This window comes from Littorina saxatilis, linkage group LG4 (assembly GCF_037325665.1).
Source record: "Littorina saxatilis isolate snail1 linkage group LG4, US_GU_Lsax_2.0, whole genome shotgun sequence".
Lineage (NCBI taxonomy): Eukaryota > Metazoa > Mollusca > Gastropoda > Littorinimorpha > Littorinidae > Littorina > Littorina saxatilis.
In genome coordinates, this window is record NC_090248.1 from 16,439,740 (window position 1) to 16,457,832 (window position 18,093).

An 18,093-nucleotide genomic window follows, 5' to 3' on the forward strand; every position below is an offset into this window, starting at 1 on the left:
TTTGAGATGTTTCAGGAACTTGTTTTGTTCAGCAACAGAAGACTCTGGGTGCTCTAAATTGACTTCTCTGTTTGAAGCTGAAAGACTTTCGTTTTCAAATTCATCAATGACTCTCAGGACCTCTGGTTTTGAGAGTTCAATAAACTCTTTTTCCTCTGGCTGACCATAGAGTCCTTTTGCTCCACTGTCCTCCTTCAGGAATTTGATGCTGTGCCCCTGGCTCTGGTCAAGCGCCATGAGGGAGAACTTCTTGTCACTGCGCTGCACAACGAACTTCCCTTCCTCAAAGGCTTCATGGACACTTGGATTGGTCTCTGGCAGACAAGCCATGTCCTTCACGAAGACATGCATCCAGCGGGCATAGTTTGTGTGCCCAAAAGCAAAAAACCATGGGCTATGAAGGGGGCCATTTTGAAAGACTTATGTACCTTTTCAGCTTAAATGGTGAGACTGAGATATTCAAGGAGTTCAGAAATAGACTCCCAGTGGTCGAAAACATGGGTATAGAGACTAATTGTTTCTTTTTAAGTTGAGTAGGTTCAGAGTTATTACACTCTGAAATGAAATGACCTTGAAAATGACATATGAATGACCTTTGACGTTAAAACGACGTCCAAACGTCAAATCCATCTTGGATATGGGTTGCTTGCACTAAAACACATGTGAAAAGTTGTATTTCTCAATGCTGTCGTGGTAACAATGGGTGTAATTTAGCAGTCCTTTTTCCGGGTGGCGGCCATATTGGATTTTGCGCGAACAGACCAATCGAGGTCAAGCTCAATTTGTTTGCGATGGTTTTTGAAAACCTTGTGTCCATACCTATTACCATGCCAAATTTCAAAGACTCTTCACAAAGTGCACGATCATTCTGAATTCCTTCTCAGCTATTAGCTTTGACAATGGCTTTACCCGTTTTCCTGTCTTTCATTGATTTTTCTCTCTGCGCTTTAAAAAGTGCCTGCGTAGATGACGTCACTGCAGTCGCGGCTTTTACCACAGCACGTTGGATAGAGGCTAGCTTCAGGTCCGCCTTTTTTGCGTTCACGGGCAACAGTTTCCACACTTCAGTGTTTACTTTTGGCACTTGCAACTTTTGACAGTTGATGGGCCTTGGGTATAGATCTATCCTCTCAGCGAACATTTCTTCACCCAGTCCTTTGGCAAACCGTTTATCAATCAAATCTGCCATCGAGGAGGCTACTGCGTCAGCAGTGATTTCTTCTCGGTCTAGTTCGCCATTAATTTCTTTCATCAAATCTTCGTCCGAACAGACTATCGAGAGTATGTCATCGTCAACAAGGATTTCTCCATCAGATGAGTCTGAGCGATTATGACTATCAGATTCAGAATCCCCATTGCTCTCAGGCTGATTCGATTCGACCTTGCGCTTTTTCATGAGTGTGCCCTTCTTTGCATTAGGAGCACTAGCCCCCTTTCTTTTGCAACCTTGAGGCTTTTCAGACTGTGATTCGACCAACTCAGGGCCTGTCTGTGCCTGTGACCTACTTTGCTGGCTCAGCAGCGTGGGGTTCGTGAGGCCAGCGAACCTCTTTTCCCACTTGGCATCTAATTGTTGCATCAAATCTTGGATAAGCTGTTTATTCGCTTGTTCCAAGCTTGGCTTCGGATTAGGTCTATCTCCTGACTCAGCAGGCCCGGCTTTTTCATGATCACTCATTTCCGACACACAACACAGGTGGAACCGGTCACAAGCCCCCAAAGATTTAAAGCAATGTCATTTACGAAAAAAGGGCAACTCACCTTACAAACGAATTCCAAACACAAAAACGTTATTACACAAAAAAGAATTAGTCCTGCATGATGAACAACGATTTAATCCGGGAACGTCCCACTAGTCCGAGGGTTCACTAGTCCGAGGGTTCACTACTGAGTCCGAGGGTTTACTATAGACGCTTGATTATCCAGTTATTATACCGCCCCTTAAAAGGCGGTATATAGGTTTCACTGTGTCTGTGTGTGTGTGTGTGTGTCTGTCCGCAAATAGATATCCGATGTTTGAGAACCGATTTCAATGAAATTATGTGTGAGGCTGTAGTACAACCCAGGCTCGATCCTCTCCATAATTCAGGTCGGTGGGATAACTAATTGACCCTCACGGGCAAAAGGAAACCCGAGGTGCTATATAATAATATATGACTAAAAACTGTAGGCAGTTCGATCACGTAATTGTCCAGTCGGGGCGGTATCCTGATAAATGTAATATCCTTTCTTCAGTCAAAATATAAATAAAAAACGCTCGCGCTGGACCCGAGCCCCTACTCTTCAGACATTCACACACACACACACACACACAGCACTCTCTCCCTCACTCCCTCCCTCTCTCTCTTTCTTTCTTACACACACACACACACACACACACACACACACACACACACGAGTACAGACTCATGCACGCACGCACACACACACACACACACACACACACAAACCAGAGTCACACACACACACACACACACACACACACACACACACACACACACACACACAAACAGTAACACTAACACATGTGCACAAAATGAACACACACACACACACACCGCGCGAGAGAAAAAGACTACAGGGAGGCATTGACATCAAAGACTTTCGTCCGTGACGTAATTACGTCACTATTCTTGGGTTACGGTACCATTCGGCGGCTTTGCTACGAGTATGCCATAGTCTTGGTTGGCCGAGACCTTGCACCGTTCTATCAGACTGCCTGGCTGGCTGTTGCACCGCGAATTCCTCCCACCGCCAAGTCGTTTTTTTGTGGTTTATTTCGCATTTAGGTCCCAGGTAACATTATGAAGTTTTAATACGATCAATCGGACCTATTATCAAGTTAGTGTATCAACTTTTGAACGAGCTGCGCCCAGTAGTTTCCCAGCAATAAGCTGTTAAGTCGAGACACACACACACACACACACACAGACAATTAAAGTCTGCTGAGCCCTAGTACTAGCGTACTCGGGGATAACTAAGTTTCTTGGGGGAAATAGTCTGAGATTTCTTCAGTCAAAATATAAAACACCACATTATCTTTTTGAATGAAAACAACTCAGTGTTTTTATGAGAATATTCTTCGATTTGGTTCCCACAGCAGTGAAAAACACACGCACGCACGCACACGCACATCCACGCACATCCACGCACACATACACACACAAAATAAAAACAAATCAAATTGAATATCCTTTGTTCAAGCGTCTATAGTGAACCCTCGGACTAGTGAACCCTCGGACTAGTGAACCCTCAGACTAGTGAACCCTCGGACTAGTGGACCCTCGGACTAGTGAACCCTCGGACTAGTGAACCCTCGGACTAGTGAACCCCTCTCTTTAATCCATGGTGTGGAACAGCTCGTCCATTACCTTCAAGCTCTTACCGCCAATTGACTTCTTGCTCATACGCGCACAATACTCACGTGACTACGTAGTGAAGTAGTCAATAGATGAATAATAGTTCAATAGTTTGAAGATGGTGCTTGAAAAATAACCAGGTGAAATGAGTATTTCGGTGTTTAGTCAAATGTTAAAGTTTCTACCACAGACATACATACATACATACATACTGTTTGCAATTGACAGCGGTTATCGCTGAATGCCTCTCAAAACGTTTACTTGTACATATCGTGTTTGTTTTCGCTATTAGGCATAGAGATGTAGTTAGGTGGATGTCAAGAATAATGTGTTTTGTTGCAGGGCACAGCACAAGAACAGGTTGCAGACCGGCATTGGCAATGTCAGTATGGCGGATGCCTCACTTCACATCAGTGCTGTGAATGGGGACCACAACGATGCCCTCAGCCACAAGATTCGTGCAGAACTGAACCGCAGCATTGCAAAACATTTAGAAGCAGGTACGGTTTTTTGACACACATGCGAAGCAAAAGTGAGTCTATGTACTCACCCGAGTCGTCCGTCCGTCTGTCCCCCCCGTCAGTCCAGACGTCTGTCCGTCTGGACATCCGTCCGTCCGGACGTCCGTCCGGAAAACTTTAACGTTGGATATTTCTTGGACACTATTCAGTCTATCAGTACCAAATTTGGCAAGATGGTGTATGATGACAAGGCCCCAAAAAACATACATAGCATCTTGACCTTGCTTCAAGGTCAAGGTCGCAGGGGCCATAAATGATGTCTAAATAACAGCTATTTTTCACATTTTTCCCATTTTCTCTGAAGTTTTTGAGATTGAATACCTCACCTATATATATGATATATAGGGCAAAGTAAGCCCCATCTTTTGATACCAGTTTGGTTTACCTTGCTTCAAGGTCAAGGTCACAGGAGCTCTTCAAAGTTGGATTGTATACATATTTTGAAGTGACCTTGACCCTGAACTATGGAAGATAACTGTTTCAAACTTAAAAATTATGTGGGACACATGTTATGCTTTCATCATGAGACACATTTGGTCACATATGATCAAGGTCAAGGTCACTTTGACCCTTATGAAATGTGACCAAAATAAGGTAGTGAACCACTAAAAGTGACCATATCTCATGGTAGAAAGAGCCAATAAGCACCATTGTACTTCCTATGTCTTGAATTAACAGCTTTGTGTTGCATGACCTTGGATGACCTTGACCTTGGGTCAAGGTCACATGTATTTTGGTAGGAAAAATGTGTAAAGCAGTTCTTAGTGTATGATGTCATTGCTAGGTTTAGTTATTTGACCTTGACCCTGAAGGTCAAGGTCATGTCAAGGTCAAGCATGTGAGTCGTATGGGCTTTGCCCTTCTTGTGAATGTTTAAATAAGTCGCGTAAAGCAAACTTATTACATATCAGGCATGGGAATTGTCCGCCGAAAGGCAAATTTCCGCCGAATTTTTTTTTTGTTCCGCCGAAAAAGCAAAAGTGTCTGCCGAAAAAATAAATGGGGGAGGCAAAAATGGTTCTAAAAACTGAATTTAATGACAAACTTGGAGTTTAGATGACACCAAATTGCACCAATTGGGTTCTTTGGAGAAAAACTTGAAAAATCCGGGGGTACATGCCCCCGAACCCCCCTAGCAGGGCTAGGCGCTTCGCGCCGTCGACTTTGCCATTACTTACAAATGTTCAGCCTTTTTTACTTTTTTCAATTCCCATGCCTGTACATATAGTCAATCTATTTTTATTTTTATTTTTATTTCTCTTCGGAAAACATTGATATTGATACCAGGTGCATATGTGAATGAAATCGCTAACACTTATTTGCAGGATCTGTTCAGGTTAGTACAATCCTGGAAACTGAATGCCTGTAACTATAGTCACAGAATGAAACCGAATGTACTGCATTATATTTCACCAAGACAAGTAAAACTTTAGGTTGACCAAAACTTCTGTAGGCCAGGAAAGTGCTGACATGCTGGCTAGCCGAACCCCAAACCAGGTCACTCTCGTCTCCGCGTAGCATGCAAACGTTATACAATATTATCTATTTTGTTGAATTGTGAATACATTTTTTGAAAAAACATCTTATATATTTTTGGATTCAGAATTTGATAGGGAATACAATACAATTAAGTTTGTGAACATTCGATTTTAATGAAAACTTTAATGAGCAAACAAATTAAATAATGTTTAAGCTTCCGAGCTGAAATGCAATCACGGTACATACTTGAATTATTAAGGAATGCAGGGGGCAAATTTCGTTATGATATCTGCAGTAACAATTTCATAACATTAGATATTTAGGACCAAGTGTTTTGGCGCCAACGTTAATGGTCGGAGTAGCGTTACACACATGTGATCAAAACTGTTCCTCCGATTGTCACCACATTTGGCTGAAGTGTAAACAAGTCGCGTAAGGCGAAAATACAATATTTAGTCAAGTAGCTGTCGAACTCACAGAATGAAACTGAACGCAACGCAACGCAGCAAGACCGTATACTCGTAGCATCGTCACTCCACCGCCCGTGGCAAAGGCAGTGCACGTGGAATTGACAAGAAGAGCGGGGTATTCGTTGCGCTGAGAAGGATAGCACGCTTTTCTGTACCTCTCTTCGTTTTAACTTTCTGAGCGTGTTTTTAATCCAAACATATCATATCTATATATTTTTGGAATCAGGAACCGACAAGGAATAAGATGAAAGTGTTTTTAAATTGATTTCGAAAAAAATTTTTGATAATAATTTTTATATATTTAATTTTCAGAGCTTGTTTTTAATCCGAATATAACATATTTATATGTTTTTGGAATCAGCAAATGATGGCGAATAAGATAAACGTAAATTTGGATCGTTTTATAAAAATTTTTTTTTGTTTTACAATTTTCCGATTTTTAATGACCAAAGTCATTAATTAATTTTTAAGCCACCAAGCTGAAATGCAATACCGAACCCCGGACTTCGTCGAAGAGTACTTGACCAAAATTTCAACCAATTTGGTTGAAAAATGAGGGCGTGACAGTGCCGCCTCAACTTTCACGAAAAGCCGGATATGACGTCATCAAAGACATTTATCAAAAAAATGAAAAAAACGTTCGGGGATTTCATACCCAGGAACTCTCATGTCAAATTTCATAAAGATCGGTCCAGTAGTTTAGTCTAAATCGCTCTACACACACACACACACGCACACACGCACACACACACGCACATACACCACGACCCTCGTTTCGATTCCCCCTCGATGTTAAAATATTTAGTCAAAACTTGACTAAATATAAAAAATGACTCCGCTGCGTTTTGTTCCTCCAGCTTTTTGACAAATGCACAAAAAGGTTGTTTTTGACCAGCCCAAACAAGTACCAAATAGACAAGAGGCGAAGCCTTCAAGGCTCCCGTAAGAAATCGACAAACAGTAACACAAACTCAATCACTCCGTCACACACACACACACACACACACACACACACACACACACACACAGTTAAAATTAACGCATCATATCTACTCCATGTATAATTTTCAAAAGAAGGCAAACAGATAAAAATGACTGTGTATTTGTTGTTGGTGTAGTTGTCCCTGAAGGAGATCTTGTGCAATCCTCTCTCACACACACACTCACACACACACACACACACACACACACACACACACACACACACACACACACACACACACACACACACACTTTTAAACTGCATCAGCATAATTATCATGGCAAAGCTTATCTACAATCATTAACCTACCCTAGAGCTTGCATATCAAGATAATATATTCTTGGAATTGTCATACGACTAAGAGTTAAAGATATGGTCACACTCAGACAGGTAGGTTCACATGAGGTTATTTTTCCTGGTCCTCGCACTCCAAAGTCTATGATATTGTCCAGTGACACATTGTTCTGCTGGCAACCAGCTCCGCGTGCTTGGGCATGAACGGTCACCATGAAGACCATTATCTATATATATATATACGACTTGTGTCTGTTTGTCTGTGTGTTTGTGTATCTGTCTGTGTATTTGTGTGTTTGTGTATTTGTGTATTCGCCATGCACGGCCAAAGTTCTCGATGGATCTGCTTCAAATTTAGTGGGCATATTCAGGTAGACCCGGGACACGACACAACCTGGTCGATATTTCAACACGTGCTCTCAGCGCGCAGCGCGGAACCGATTTTGGTTCCACCTCAGCTATTTTGGTTCCACCTCAGCTTACTACTATTTTTAGAATGTCACTGCGCTGTCCACTGCGCTGAGCGTCTTCGGATATTCCCGGCGTTCTGTTACTGTTACTATTTTTAGAAGGTCAACGCAGTGTACAGAACGTAAATTGGACCCGTAAATTATCCTCACTGTAAAAGTGCAAAGGTCGAATCAATTTACAGCCACGCGAAAAATACACTGTCATCTATCTCTCTATACATACGGCTTCTCTGTGTTTTTGTGTGTGTGTGTGTGTGTGTGTCTCTCTCTATATGAGCAACACCTGTGCATTGTTCAGTTCTGTTTGTGATGTGGTCTGGCGGCTTTTGTGTAATTTTATGTACTGGCCTTCCTTTGAGAAGCCATAACTTGCTCAGTCCTGTTTGAGTGGAGTTCGCCTCCAAAGGTGATTAACACGGTTACATTCGTCGACAAGGATGGGACTCGATATGGTCAGGAATGGCATTATGGCCACTGAATCATTTTCGTGCTGTTCCCATTCCACGAATCTGGGAGGGACCTAAGCTTGGCGGGTCCATTGTTCGGACCCGGCGAAGCCGGCGTACGGCTCTAAGTACTTCTTCCCGGCGAAGCCGGTTACCCGGCGAAGCGGGTATTCATTCTAGTCTCTCATATACTGGCTGTGTGAAAGCTATTAAGGTCAATGACAGAAAAACCGTGTTCTTCCTCACTGCAGCCCTGGGAATTTTTTAAATCCTGTCTCACTCAATTATCGGGATGTTCCTGTGGTACACTATGCACTATGTCTTTGTATCAGAGAGTTGTAATGTTAATTTGTAAGGACGTGCTTTCCTGAAACAAATGAAGAGTTGGATTACAACGCTGCAGTGTTCTCTGCCCTGGATTGTAGCTTGCCCGTCGTAAATCAGCAGTAGATCTGCGGGTACTGTGTTCATTTGGAAATCTACCACCAGCTTATCTGTCTTTTGCACTGCAGACACTAAGCAATAGGTACCGGCCATGTGGTCACTTTTTCCACTGCTGTCCTCAGTCTTATACTTTTCATCCAAGACTTGTCACCATGCCGAGTGGATCTAAATTCGGAAGTCGTCATGTGGCTGAGGCATACCTGACACAGCGTCGATCCTCCTTTCTGAAACAAAAGGCAAAATGCGATTAGTTGTGATGACTACAACCTACACAAATATAAACAGTGTTTTGATACTGAATAGTCGGGTTATACAAGCCACTTTACCTATGCAGCATGGGAACCCTACAATATGCGAAACATGTCAACTGACTGCAGCAGCCTGGTTCTTAAAATAATTCTGACGGTCAACACAGTCAACACACTATTCACAGTCCATTTTGAGGAGCAACTGAGGTACTCTCCAGTGGTGGATTTAGGTGGGGGGGGGGGCGAAAAAAAGAGAGAGAGAGAGAGAGATGATTAAATGACAGTTTCTGTGCTCAGGTGGCCCTAGATTGCAGCATTTTGCTTCCTTGGAAAAAAAATTCCGGGGGGGGGGCATGCCCCCGGACCACCCTAGCATGTTCGGGCGCTTCGCGCCCTCAATTAGGGCGCTTTGCACCCTCGATTCGCTTCGCGCCTTCAAGTTTGTGCAAAAAAATGTGGGTGTGCCCCCCCTTCCTTAAGATCCTGGATCCGCCCTTGCTCTCTGATGGTCTTGTTTGAGTGATAACGATCAACTCAGGAGGAAGAAACCAACAGAGGAAAAAAGAAACCATTAACATTAACCGCAGAAAAACAAACCAGGTGAAATTAGTATTTCGGTGTTCAGTCAAATGTTAAAGTTTCTATCACACACACACACATACATACATACGCACAGACAGACAAAGTTTACCATCGCATAGGCTACACTTACGTGAGCCAAAAAAACGTAACAAAAATGACAACTTTCTTTATAATTCTTACTCAGAGGAACAAAATGTAAAACAATACATGAACAAACATTGTGCCAATTGTTATGACAATCTGTTGAATAGTTTTGAAAATATCCATGTAACCGCAACGCATGCTACGAAAAACGTGATTTTTAGAAAATCGCGCTTGAAGTTGAACGTAAGTTATGGGTGGTGTATTTTCAGTGACAAATGTCATATCTTCATCCACAACACTGTTACGTGTCTCAGATCCTTATCACCTCGTCATCAGCTTGCTCAAAACTTGCAACAGCAACTGTTTGTGTTACTTTTTTATTTTCTTCTTGTGATTTTGTCCAACTTTTTGTATTGGGAGGTGGCCGCATGTAGATTCCCACAGAGATACTGTATCTGATTCCCGAGAAATCTGTGTTGTGTCTTCCGAGAGCAAACACAGCAATCCGTAAACTTGTTAGACCTACTCATACCGAACTACTGTAATCGTAGCACAACAAGTTTTCAGATCTAAAACTGAACAAGATATGCACATGGCATATTTAGGTTCAGCCCGCAAATGTACTATATAAAACACGCTCTGTTTTGCAAGTGTGGCTTCATTCCCTTTCACACATCAGCCAATCAAAAACAAGGTACCCACTTACGGGCGGCGCCAGCAGAAGAACACAAGGAGCGTATGTAGATCTACATGTTGATACTTGAATCATCTTCCAAAGTGGTTTTAAACGAAAGTTATGGCGATTTGAAAAGCAATCAGTACAACAACAACAAAAAGTTTAAAAAAGTGCCTTTTTTGCCAACAATTCACATTTTGGTTATGCTCAACTGAAAGAACATTAATCAAAGTGTGTCATAGTGTCAAAACACACCTATCAACAATTTTTGGTTAATTTCCATGGGGTTTCCTTACCTTAATAGACTCACAATTGTAGGTGTTGATAATCAGCAGACATGACCAAAGTAAAATTAAAATTAAAATGTTTGCTGGAAAAGATTTTCACCACAAAAAATATCCAATGAGCTATCAAGAATTTAAGTCTTGACATCATCAAGCTATGATGTCATCGTTTGATTTGGTCTGGTGATTTTAGTCTTGGCTAAACAATTGATGATAATTACACATTAATATGCTTCCATTTGAAACTTCGAGGTCGTCATCGTGGATTGACGCCCGACAAAAGCTAATTGAAGCCCGACGGAGCGAAGCGACGGAGGGCTTCAATTAGACTTTGGGAGGGCGTCAATCCACGATGAAGACCGAGAAGTTTCAAATGGAAACATGTTAATGTTATTGTGATTCAATCTGACGACGATCTCTTTCCTGCTTTCATGCGGTTGTAAACAGACAGAATTGGTTCTGTTCTGTTCACACACTACTTTCAGTCCACCTACCTGCAAGGGTCAAGTCCCAAGAAATATGTCTCTGTATTCCTATCTTATCACTCTGCTCCTGTTTTTTTTTCGTTCACATACATTTTGACGGAAACGTTGTATGCGAGGTGGCATTTTTGCGATCTCTGTGGTGCTGAGAAGCGGAACGAGTGGTTTGTGGTCTGTCTCGATCGTAAAGTCAAGACCTAAGATGTACTCGTTGAGTCGGTCGCAGGCCCATGTGGCTGCTAGGGCTTCTTTTTCAATCACAGCATATCTCGTTTCTGTGTCTATGAGGGAACGTGAGATGTAGCAGACTGGGCGACGTGTTTTGTCCTCTTGTATTTGCAACAGGACTGCGCCAATGCCTGTGTTCGAGGCGTCGGCTGCAATGACAGTTTCTTTCTTGGGGTCATAATGAGCCAGTACCGGCGTTGAGATGAGCAGTTTTTTTATGTTGGTGAAAGACGTCTGTTGTGCGTCTCCCCACAGCCATGATGTGTCTTTGCGCAGAAGCTCTCGAAGTGGTTGTGTCATGTTTGCCAGGCCTGGAGTTTGTTTGTTTGTTTGTTCGTTCATGGGCTGAAACTCCCACGGCTTTTACGTGTATGACCGTTTTTACCCCGCCATTTAGGCAGCCATACGCCGCTTTCGGAGGAAGCATGCTGGGTATTTTCGTGTTTCTATAACCCACCGAACTCTGACATGGATTACAGAATCTTTTTCGTGCGCACTTGGTCTTGTGCTTGCGTGTACACACGGGGGTGTTCGGACACCGAGGAGAGTCTGCACACAAAGTTGACTCTGAGAAATAAATCTCTCACCGAACGTGGGGACGAACTCACGCTGACAGCGGCCAATTGGATACAAATCCAGCGCGCTACCGACTGAGCTACATCCCCGCCCAGGCCTGGAGTGAATTTCGCCAGTTGATTCACCATTCCAAGAAAACGTTGTAGCTCTGTGACTGTTTTTGGAGCTGAGAAGTCTTGAACAGCCTGGACTTTCCGTGGGTCGACCCGGATTCCATGCTGATCGATGATGTGACCCAGGAAGGAGATGGAGTCTTTGAAGAACTCACATTTTTCATTGAGTGTAAGCCCTGCGTCTCTGAGTTTCGTCATGACCGTTTTCAGGATCTTGTCGTAAATCTCTCGGTTTGGCGCATGAACGAGGATATCATCCATGTGGCAGATGACGCCATCGACCCCCTCAAGGATCTCTGTCATGGTTCGCTGGAATATCTCGCTAGCTGAAGAGATACCGAAGGGAAGGCGGTTGAAAGAGTATCTGCCGAAGGGTGTGATGAAGGTCGTGAGAAGGCGGGACCCTTCGCTGAGGGGGATCTGCCAAAATCCACTCTTGGCGTCAAGTTTTGAGAAGATCTTGCTGCCTGCCAATTTCGCCAGACTTTCATCTACGGAAAACATGGGGTGGACCTCTCTTTTCACCGCTTTGTTGAGTCCGGTGAGGTCAACGCAAATGCGAACCGCGCCGTTGGGTTTAGGAACAACTACCATTCCTGAGCACCAGCAGGTAGGCTCCTCGACTGGCAAGATGACCCCTTTCTGTAGCATGTCATCGATCTCCTGTTTCACCTTTGGCAGGAGAGGGTGTGCGATCTTACGAGGGGTGTAGATGCACGTTGGATTGGCCGTGGGATCAAGGGAGATGCGGTAGGGTTTTTGAAGTGACCCTAGCCCTTTGAACAGTTCTGGAAAGTCTGCTTTGGGGTCCGTTTGGCTTGCGGGTGTGTGTGTGAGGGGCGTGGAAGGAGATTGGGCAGAAACGCAATTGATGCGGGCGATGAGATTAAGTTTTATGCATGCAGTTTTGCTGAGGAGGGCGCACGGTTGTCCCTTCAGGAGTTTTTCTTGGATCTCACTTGATTTGTATTGCAGTGTTGCCGGGAGAGTGCCCAATACGTGAAGTGGGTTGTTCCCGGGACCTCTCAGTACTTTCGTTGAAGGTTTCAGAGTTTTCCCTTTTGTCCAAGATTCCCCCACGACTGTGGCCTGTGTCCAGTTTAAAGTTGTGGGGTATGCCGTTGACTTTAATTTGGGCAGACCATGTGCCATCGTCTTCTGAAACTTCATAGACCCAGCCAAGAAAAGAGCCTGAGTCAGAGTCCTCCTCTTCTTCTATTTGCTGCACGCGTTGTGGTTGGCGGCACACTGTGCGATAGTGGCCTTCCTTTCTGCAGTTGGTGCATGTGGCTTGCCTTGCAGGACATTTGTACCGCGGGTGTTGTTCTTTCCCGCAATATCCGCAACTATGTTCAGTTCCCGAGTGAGAGGCGCCGCGGGGTTTTGTTTGTGTCTTCTGAAAGTTATTGCCTTTTTCGTACCTTTTTTGGTAGTGTTTCTTTTTGTTGACAAAATGGACCGTCTCTGAGGTGTTTCTCAGGATGTTTTGGTTCTGTTTTCTCTCCTCGGCCTGCCTGCTGAGTTGTATGGCTAGGTCAAGGGTCAAGTCGGTTTTAGACTGCAGTTCCTCTGATAGAGCGTCGTCTATTACCCCGGCTACAATTCTGTCTCTGATCAGTTCATCTTGGAGAGCCGCAAACTTGCAGTCAGCTCCAATTTTGTGAACATCTTGGATGAAAGTCTCCACAGGTTCGCCTGGCTGTTGTACCCTTTTGTTGAACTTTGCCCTCTCGACGATGACATTTTTCCTTGCAGAAAAATAACCAGCCACTGCTTTTCTGAGATCAGCGTGTGTGATTGTGGCTTCTTCTACTTTTAGTGTAGCTAAAATGTCTTCTGCCCCTTCTCCCATCGTGTACAGGAAAGTACTGACCTGTTCTCTCTCTGTCTTCTTAGATAGGCCTGTTGCGTGGTAATACCTCATTACCTGTCATATCGGGAAAACCACGTGTCCCAAAGCGCAGGGGAACCATTGAATGGATTGGGTGGAGGTAGGGTTACTGAGCGATTATTTTGGTCATTGTTCGCCATTGTGTGTTATTTAATGTCTGATACCTGTTTTGTGGGTTGAACACCGCTGCCACCATGTGGTATTGCGTGGTTACAAAGTAGACAAGACAGTTGCATGAGGAACCTGGTGTAGCCATCTTTATTACCCGAAGTTCCCAGTTACAAAGCGGGAGTTCTTTCCCTTGCGTCGTCTGCATGGTAGGCCGAAGTGGGCGTACTTCGACCTATCTGGACAGCAAACTCAAAAACAAATTCTTTTCATCACAAAAGTGATCTTTGGAATTGACTGACGTAGTCCAGAAGAATTCATGCATCAACTTACGTCACGTATTCGACGTCATCACTTCGCATACCTTATGGTCTCGGTATTTCGTTGGCCTTCATATTTCCTACTTGTAAAATGACCCTCAAAGCTAACCGAGACTAGTTGAGGTTGTATCAATGCGCCTCGCCAGCAGGTTGTTAATGGCTTTTTTTTAGCGAGTTGTTATGTATAAGTTACAGCTCCGTCCATCCATGGTATCGCCTGATATTTTGTCGAGACTGGGTCAATGAATATGATGACGTCACTCGAGGCTCTGCCGAGAGTGACGTCATTATATTCTTTCACCCCGTCGAGATAATGGGATGTGGAAACAAATCATTGGAAATTCACCATGGGCAATCAACCCGAGCCTAAAAGTTGTAGAACTATATTTTGTTTCAGTCTTGGCAAGGCCAGTTTTGTCCAGTTCCGGAAAAGACATCATGAATTCATTCACCCTGCCGAGACGAAAAAAACAATTCCATGGATGAAAACGTATAAGCTTATATCCCGTGACGCATCAAAGCTAAATTTGTTTTGAAATGTCTTCACAACGTACAGATAACTTATAACGACATAATCGCCTCCACAAGACAGGAAAAACGCACACTTTGTTTTTCGTCTGCTACAAATCTAGTCTTAGTCAGGTCGTCATTTCCCGATTTTGACCTTAACCCCTCAAAAAATACCTCGGAGAATGTTTTGACTGTTTTGAACTCTGTGATGTCTGTAGATTACAGATCCGACGGATGACACTCTGTCATCCTTGGGCATTTTGATGTATTCAAGATGGCGGACAAGATGGATTCCAGACTGCAAAATAGTCGAAACTGCATGCTATAAACTAGCAGAACTGTATTTATTTATGTTTTCCGGGAGATAAAACGGGAGTTAATATGCATAACAACAGTTACATGATTAGCAGACACAATAACCCGAATGACTGGTCTGTTGAGGGACCGTTAAAACTGGTTAACGGAGCAGGATGATATAGTTAGTTTTAGCAATATATTTTTTCAGTTACAGCTAATGGTTTAAGCTTATTATGTGTTGTGGGCTTTGATTACTGTTGCACTTTGCTTGACCTTCATCGCATTTCAAGGTCATATGAATGTCAAATGTTCATTCAAATGATAAAGAATTATACTATTTTTGAAGATAAAATGACGAAATGTGTTCATCTTCTTAAAACTTGCCATGAATAAAAACGTTCATCAACACTGAAGGTCACACGTTTTCAAGGTCAAACAATTTCAAGGTCATATATTTTAATGTCTGCAAAACCATCACTTAGCACGTGTATCACTACAAAGATCACTGTCAAGAAGACGAAGCTGAGATTGTATGGCCATGTAACAAGAACAGGCGGGCTCTCCAAGACCATCTTACAGGGTATGGTGCGCGGAAAGAGAAGATAGAGAAGACAAATGAACAGAGGGACAGATATCATTACAGAGTGGATTCGGAAATGTTTTGCAACTTCCCAAAAATTGCTCACAGCCGCCAGAGGTGGAGACAGCTTATGAAGCGCCCGTCGTTGAAGTGACCCTACCATCCTGGTGGGTTCCAGAATCAATGAGTGACTTGGTCGGTGAGCAAGCAGATAACAACTTAATCCTGGAAAAGTGGCTGTAATACCCAGAATAACTTAAAGTTATCTTGTTCTCTTTTTTTTAAGAAGACTGATCCAGTCAGGTGAGGAATGTATACATCAGACGAAAGGCCTTGTAAGGTGTCACAGCGCCAAGCGATTCGGCATATGAAATCCCTTTTGACACCATATACACAGTGTTGTGTCAGTTAGTGACGCCCCGAGGAGGTGTATTAGGCGGCATGTCAAGAGGCTAAACGTGATGTACCATGTCTCACATACAAAAGACCTCTATCACATAACGTAAAGGTCATGGCGACGAACCAGGGATACTGGTTAGTATGCACTTTACCTCGCCGATGACCACACAGGATGATGTGTAGTTGACCATTCCAGATGACCAGGCAGGATGACCACGCTGGTTTACCACACAAGATGACATGGTCATGCAGTGAGTTTCCAGTTTGAGGGCAGCCACCATCGATCCCTTTTTTCAATTGCCGAAATGGTAGCGGATGACTATGCCTGATGACCAATAAATGACAACGCCCGATGATTACGCAGGATGTCATGTAGATTACCAGTACGGGTGACCAGTGAGAATTGCCAGTGCGGATGACCAGTGTGGATGACCTGTACAGATGACCATGAAGGATGACCATGAAGGATGACCAGTGCAGATGACCAGTGCGGATTACCGGTGCGGATGTCCAGTGCAGATGATCATGAACAAGAAGGGCAAAGCCCATACGACTCACATGCTTGACCTTGACCTTTACATGACTTCAAAATACATGTAACCTGGACCCAAGGTCAAGGTCATCCAAGGTCATGCAACACAAAGCTGTTAATTCAAGACATAGGAAGTACAATGGTGCGTATTGGCTCTTTCTACCATGAGATATGGTCACTTTTAGTGGTTCACTACCTTATTTTGGTCACATTTCATAAGGGTCAAAGTGACCTTGACCTTGATCATATGTGACCAAATGTGTCTCATGACGAAAGCATAACATGTGCCCCACATAATTTTTAAGTTTGAAACAGTTATCTTCCATAGTTCAGGGTCAAGGTCACTTCAAAATATGTATACAATCCAACTTTGAAGAGCTCCTGTGACCTTGACCTTGAAGCAAGGTAAACCAAACTGGTATCAAAAGATGGGGCTTACTTTGCCCTATATATCATATATAGGTGAGGTATTCAATCTCAAAAACTTCAGAGAAAATGGGAAAAATGGGAAAAATAGCTGTTTTTTAGACAACATTTATGGCCCCTGCGACCTTGACCTTGAAGCAAGGTCAAGATGCTATGTATGTTTTTTGGGGCCTTGTCATCATACACCATCTTGCCAAATTTGGTACTGATAGACTGAATAGTGTCCAAGAAATATCCAACGTTAAAGTTTTCCGGACGGACGTCCGGACGTCCGGACGGACGGACGGACGGACGACTCGGGTGAGTACATAGACTCACTTTTGCTTCGCATGTGAGTCAAAAATGACCAGTGCGGATGACGAGTGCGGATGATTAGTGCGGATGACCAGTGCAGATTATCATGAATTGAACGATGACTAGTGCAGATGACCAGTGCAGATGATCATGAAGGATGACCTGTGCGGATGACCAGTGCAGATGATCATGAAGGATGACCTGTGCGGATAATCATGAAGGATGAATAGTGCGGATGACCGATGCGGATGATCACAAAAGGATGACCAGTGCGGATGACCGCAAAGGATGACCAGTGTGGATGACCTATCCAGATGACCAGTGCGGGTGACCGGTGAAGGTGACTGTTGCACATGGCCAGTGCGGATGACTACGATGGATGACCAGTGCGGATTTGTGGAATTTCCAAGGAGTAGACATCGACATAAGATGGCACACGCACATTGACCGACTGCGCAACCACAGCATGCTGTTACACATGGTACATTTCTCCACAGCCACACTTCAAAATTAGCATGACTTCAGTTGGTGTAGGTTCTACTCCAGGCGGTTTTCTGCCCATCCTACAACCACCCGAAGTCAACTGGATCAAGATTTGGAAGATCCCCGTAGAATTGCAATACAGCCCTTTTCAGATGGACGTTCAGCAATGGGCTGATGTGGGCGGTAGTTTTTGATTTATGTGGACTGGTGCTTGGAGGTTCTAGCTAGCCAGGTTTCATATCTCTAACCGTAACGTGATATGTTGTTTGAGATTTTGCACCTGTAGCACTCGCTTACAAACTGCGACATTTGCTGAAAGACTTCACCGATTTTCACGCATGGATCTTCTGCAGAGAAATCAAGCACTCCTACGAACACACTGGTTAATGAACAGCTGTCACCAGATGGCATACGCTTCCATCTAAAATAGCTCTATCGTCTGGTAAACAATCAAATCGGAGAAAACTAGTCTCTCACGATGTTCTTTGATCATCGCCCGCCATTTTGTAAGATCA

General features: G+C 43.7%; 1 protein-coding gene across 2 annotated transcripts in view; it reads left to right on the top strand.

Annotated features, from left to right (window-relative positions):
• The window catches only part of LOC138964089 (ankyrin repeat domain-containing protein 26-like), a 609,546-nt gene that overhangs the window by 533,720 nt on the left and 57,733 nt on the right, over positions 1-18,093 (top strand). For both annotated transcript variants that reach the window (XM_070335974.1, XM_070335975.1), the window contains exon 48: positions 3,702-3,859. In XM_070335974.1, the coding sequence (XP_070192075.1) occupies positions 3,702-3,859 (158 nt within the window). The remainder of the gene's footprint in view (positions 1-3,701; positions 3,860-18,093) is intronic.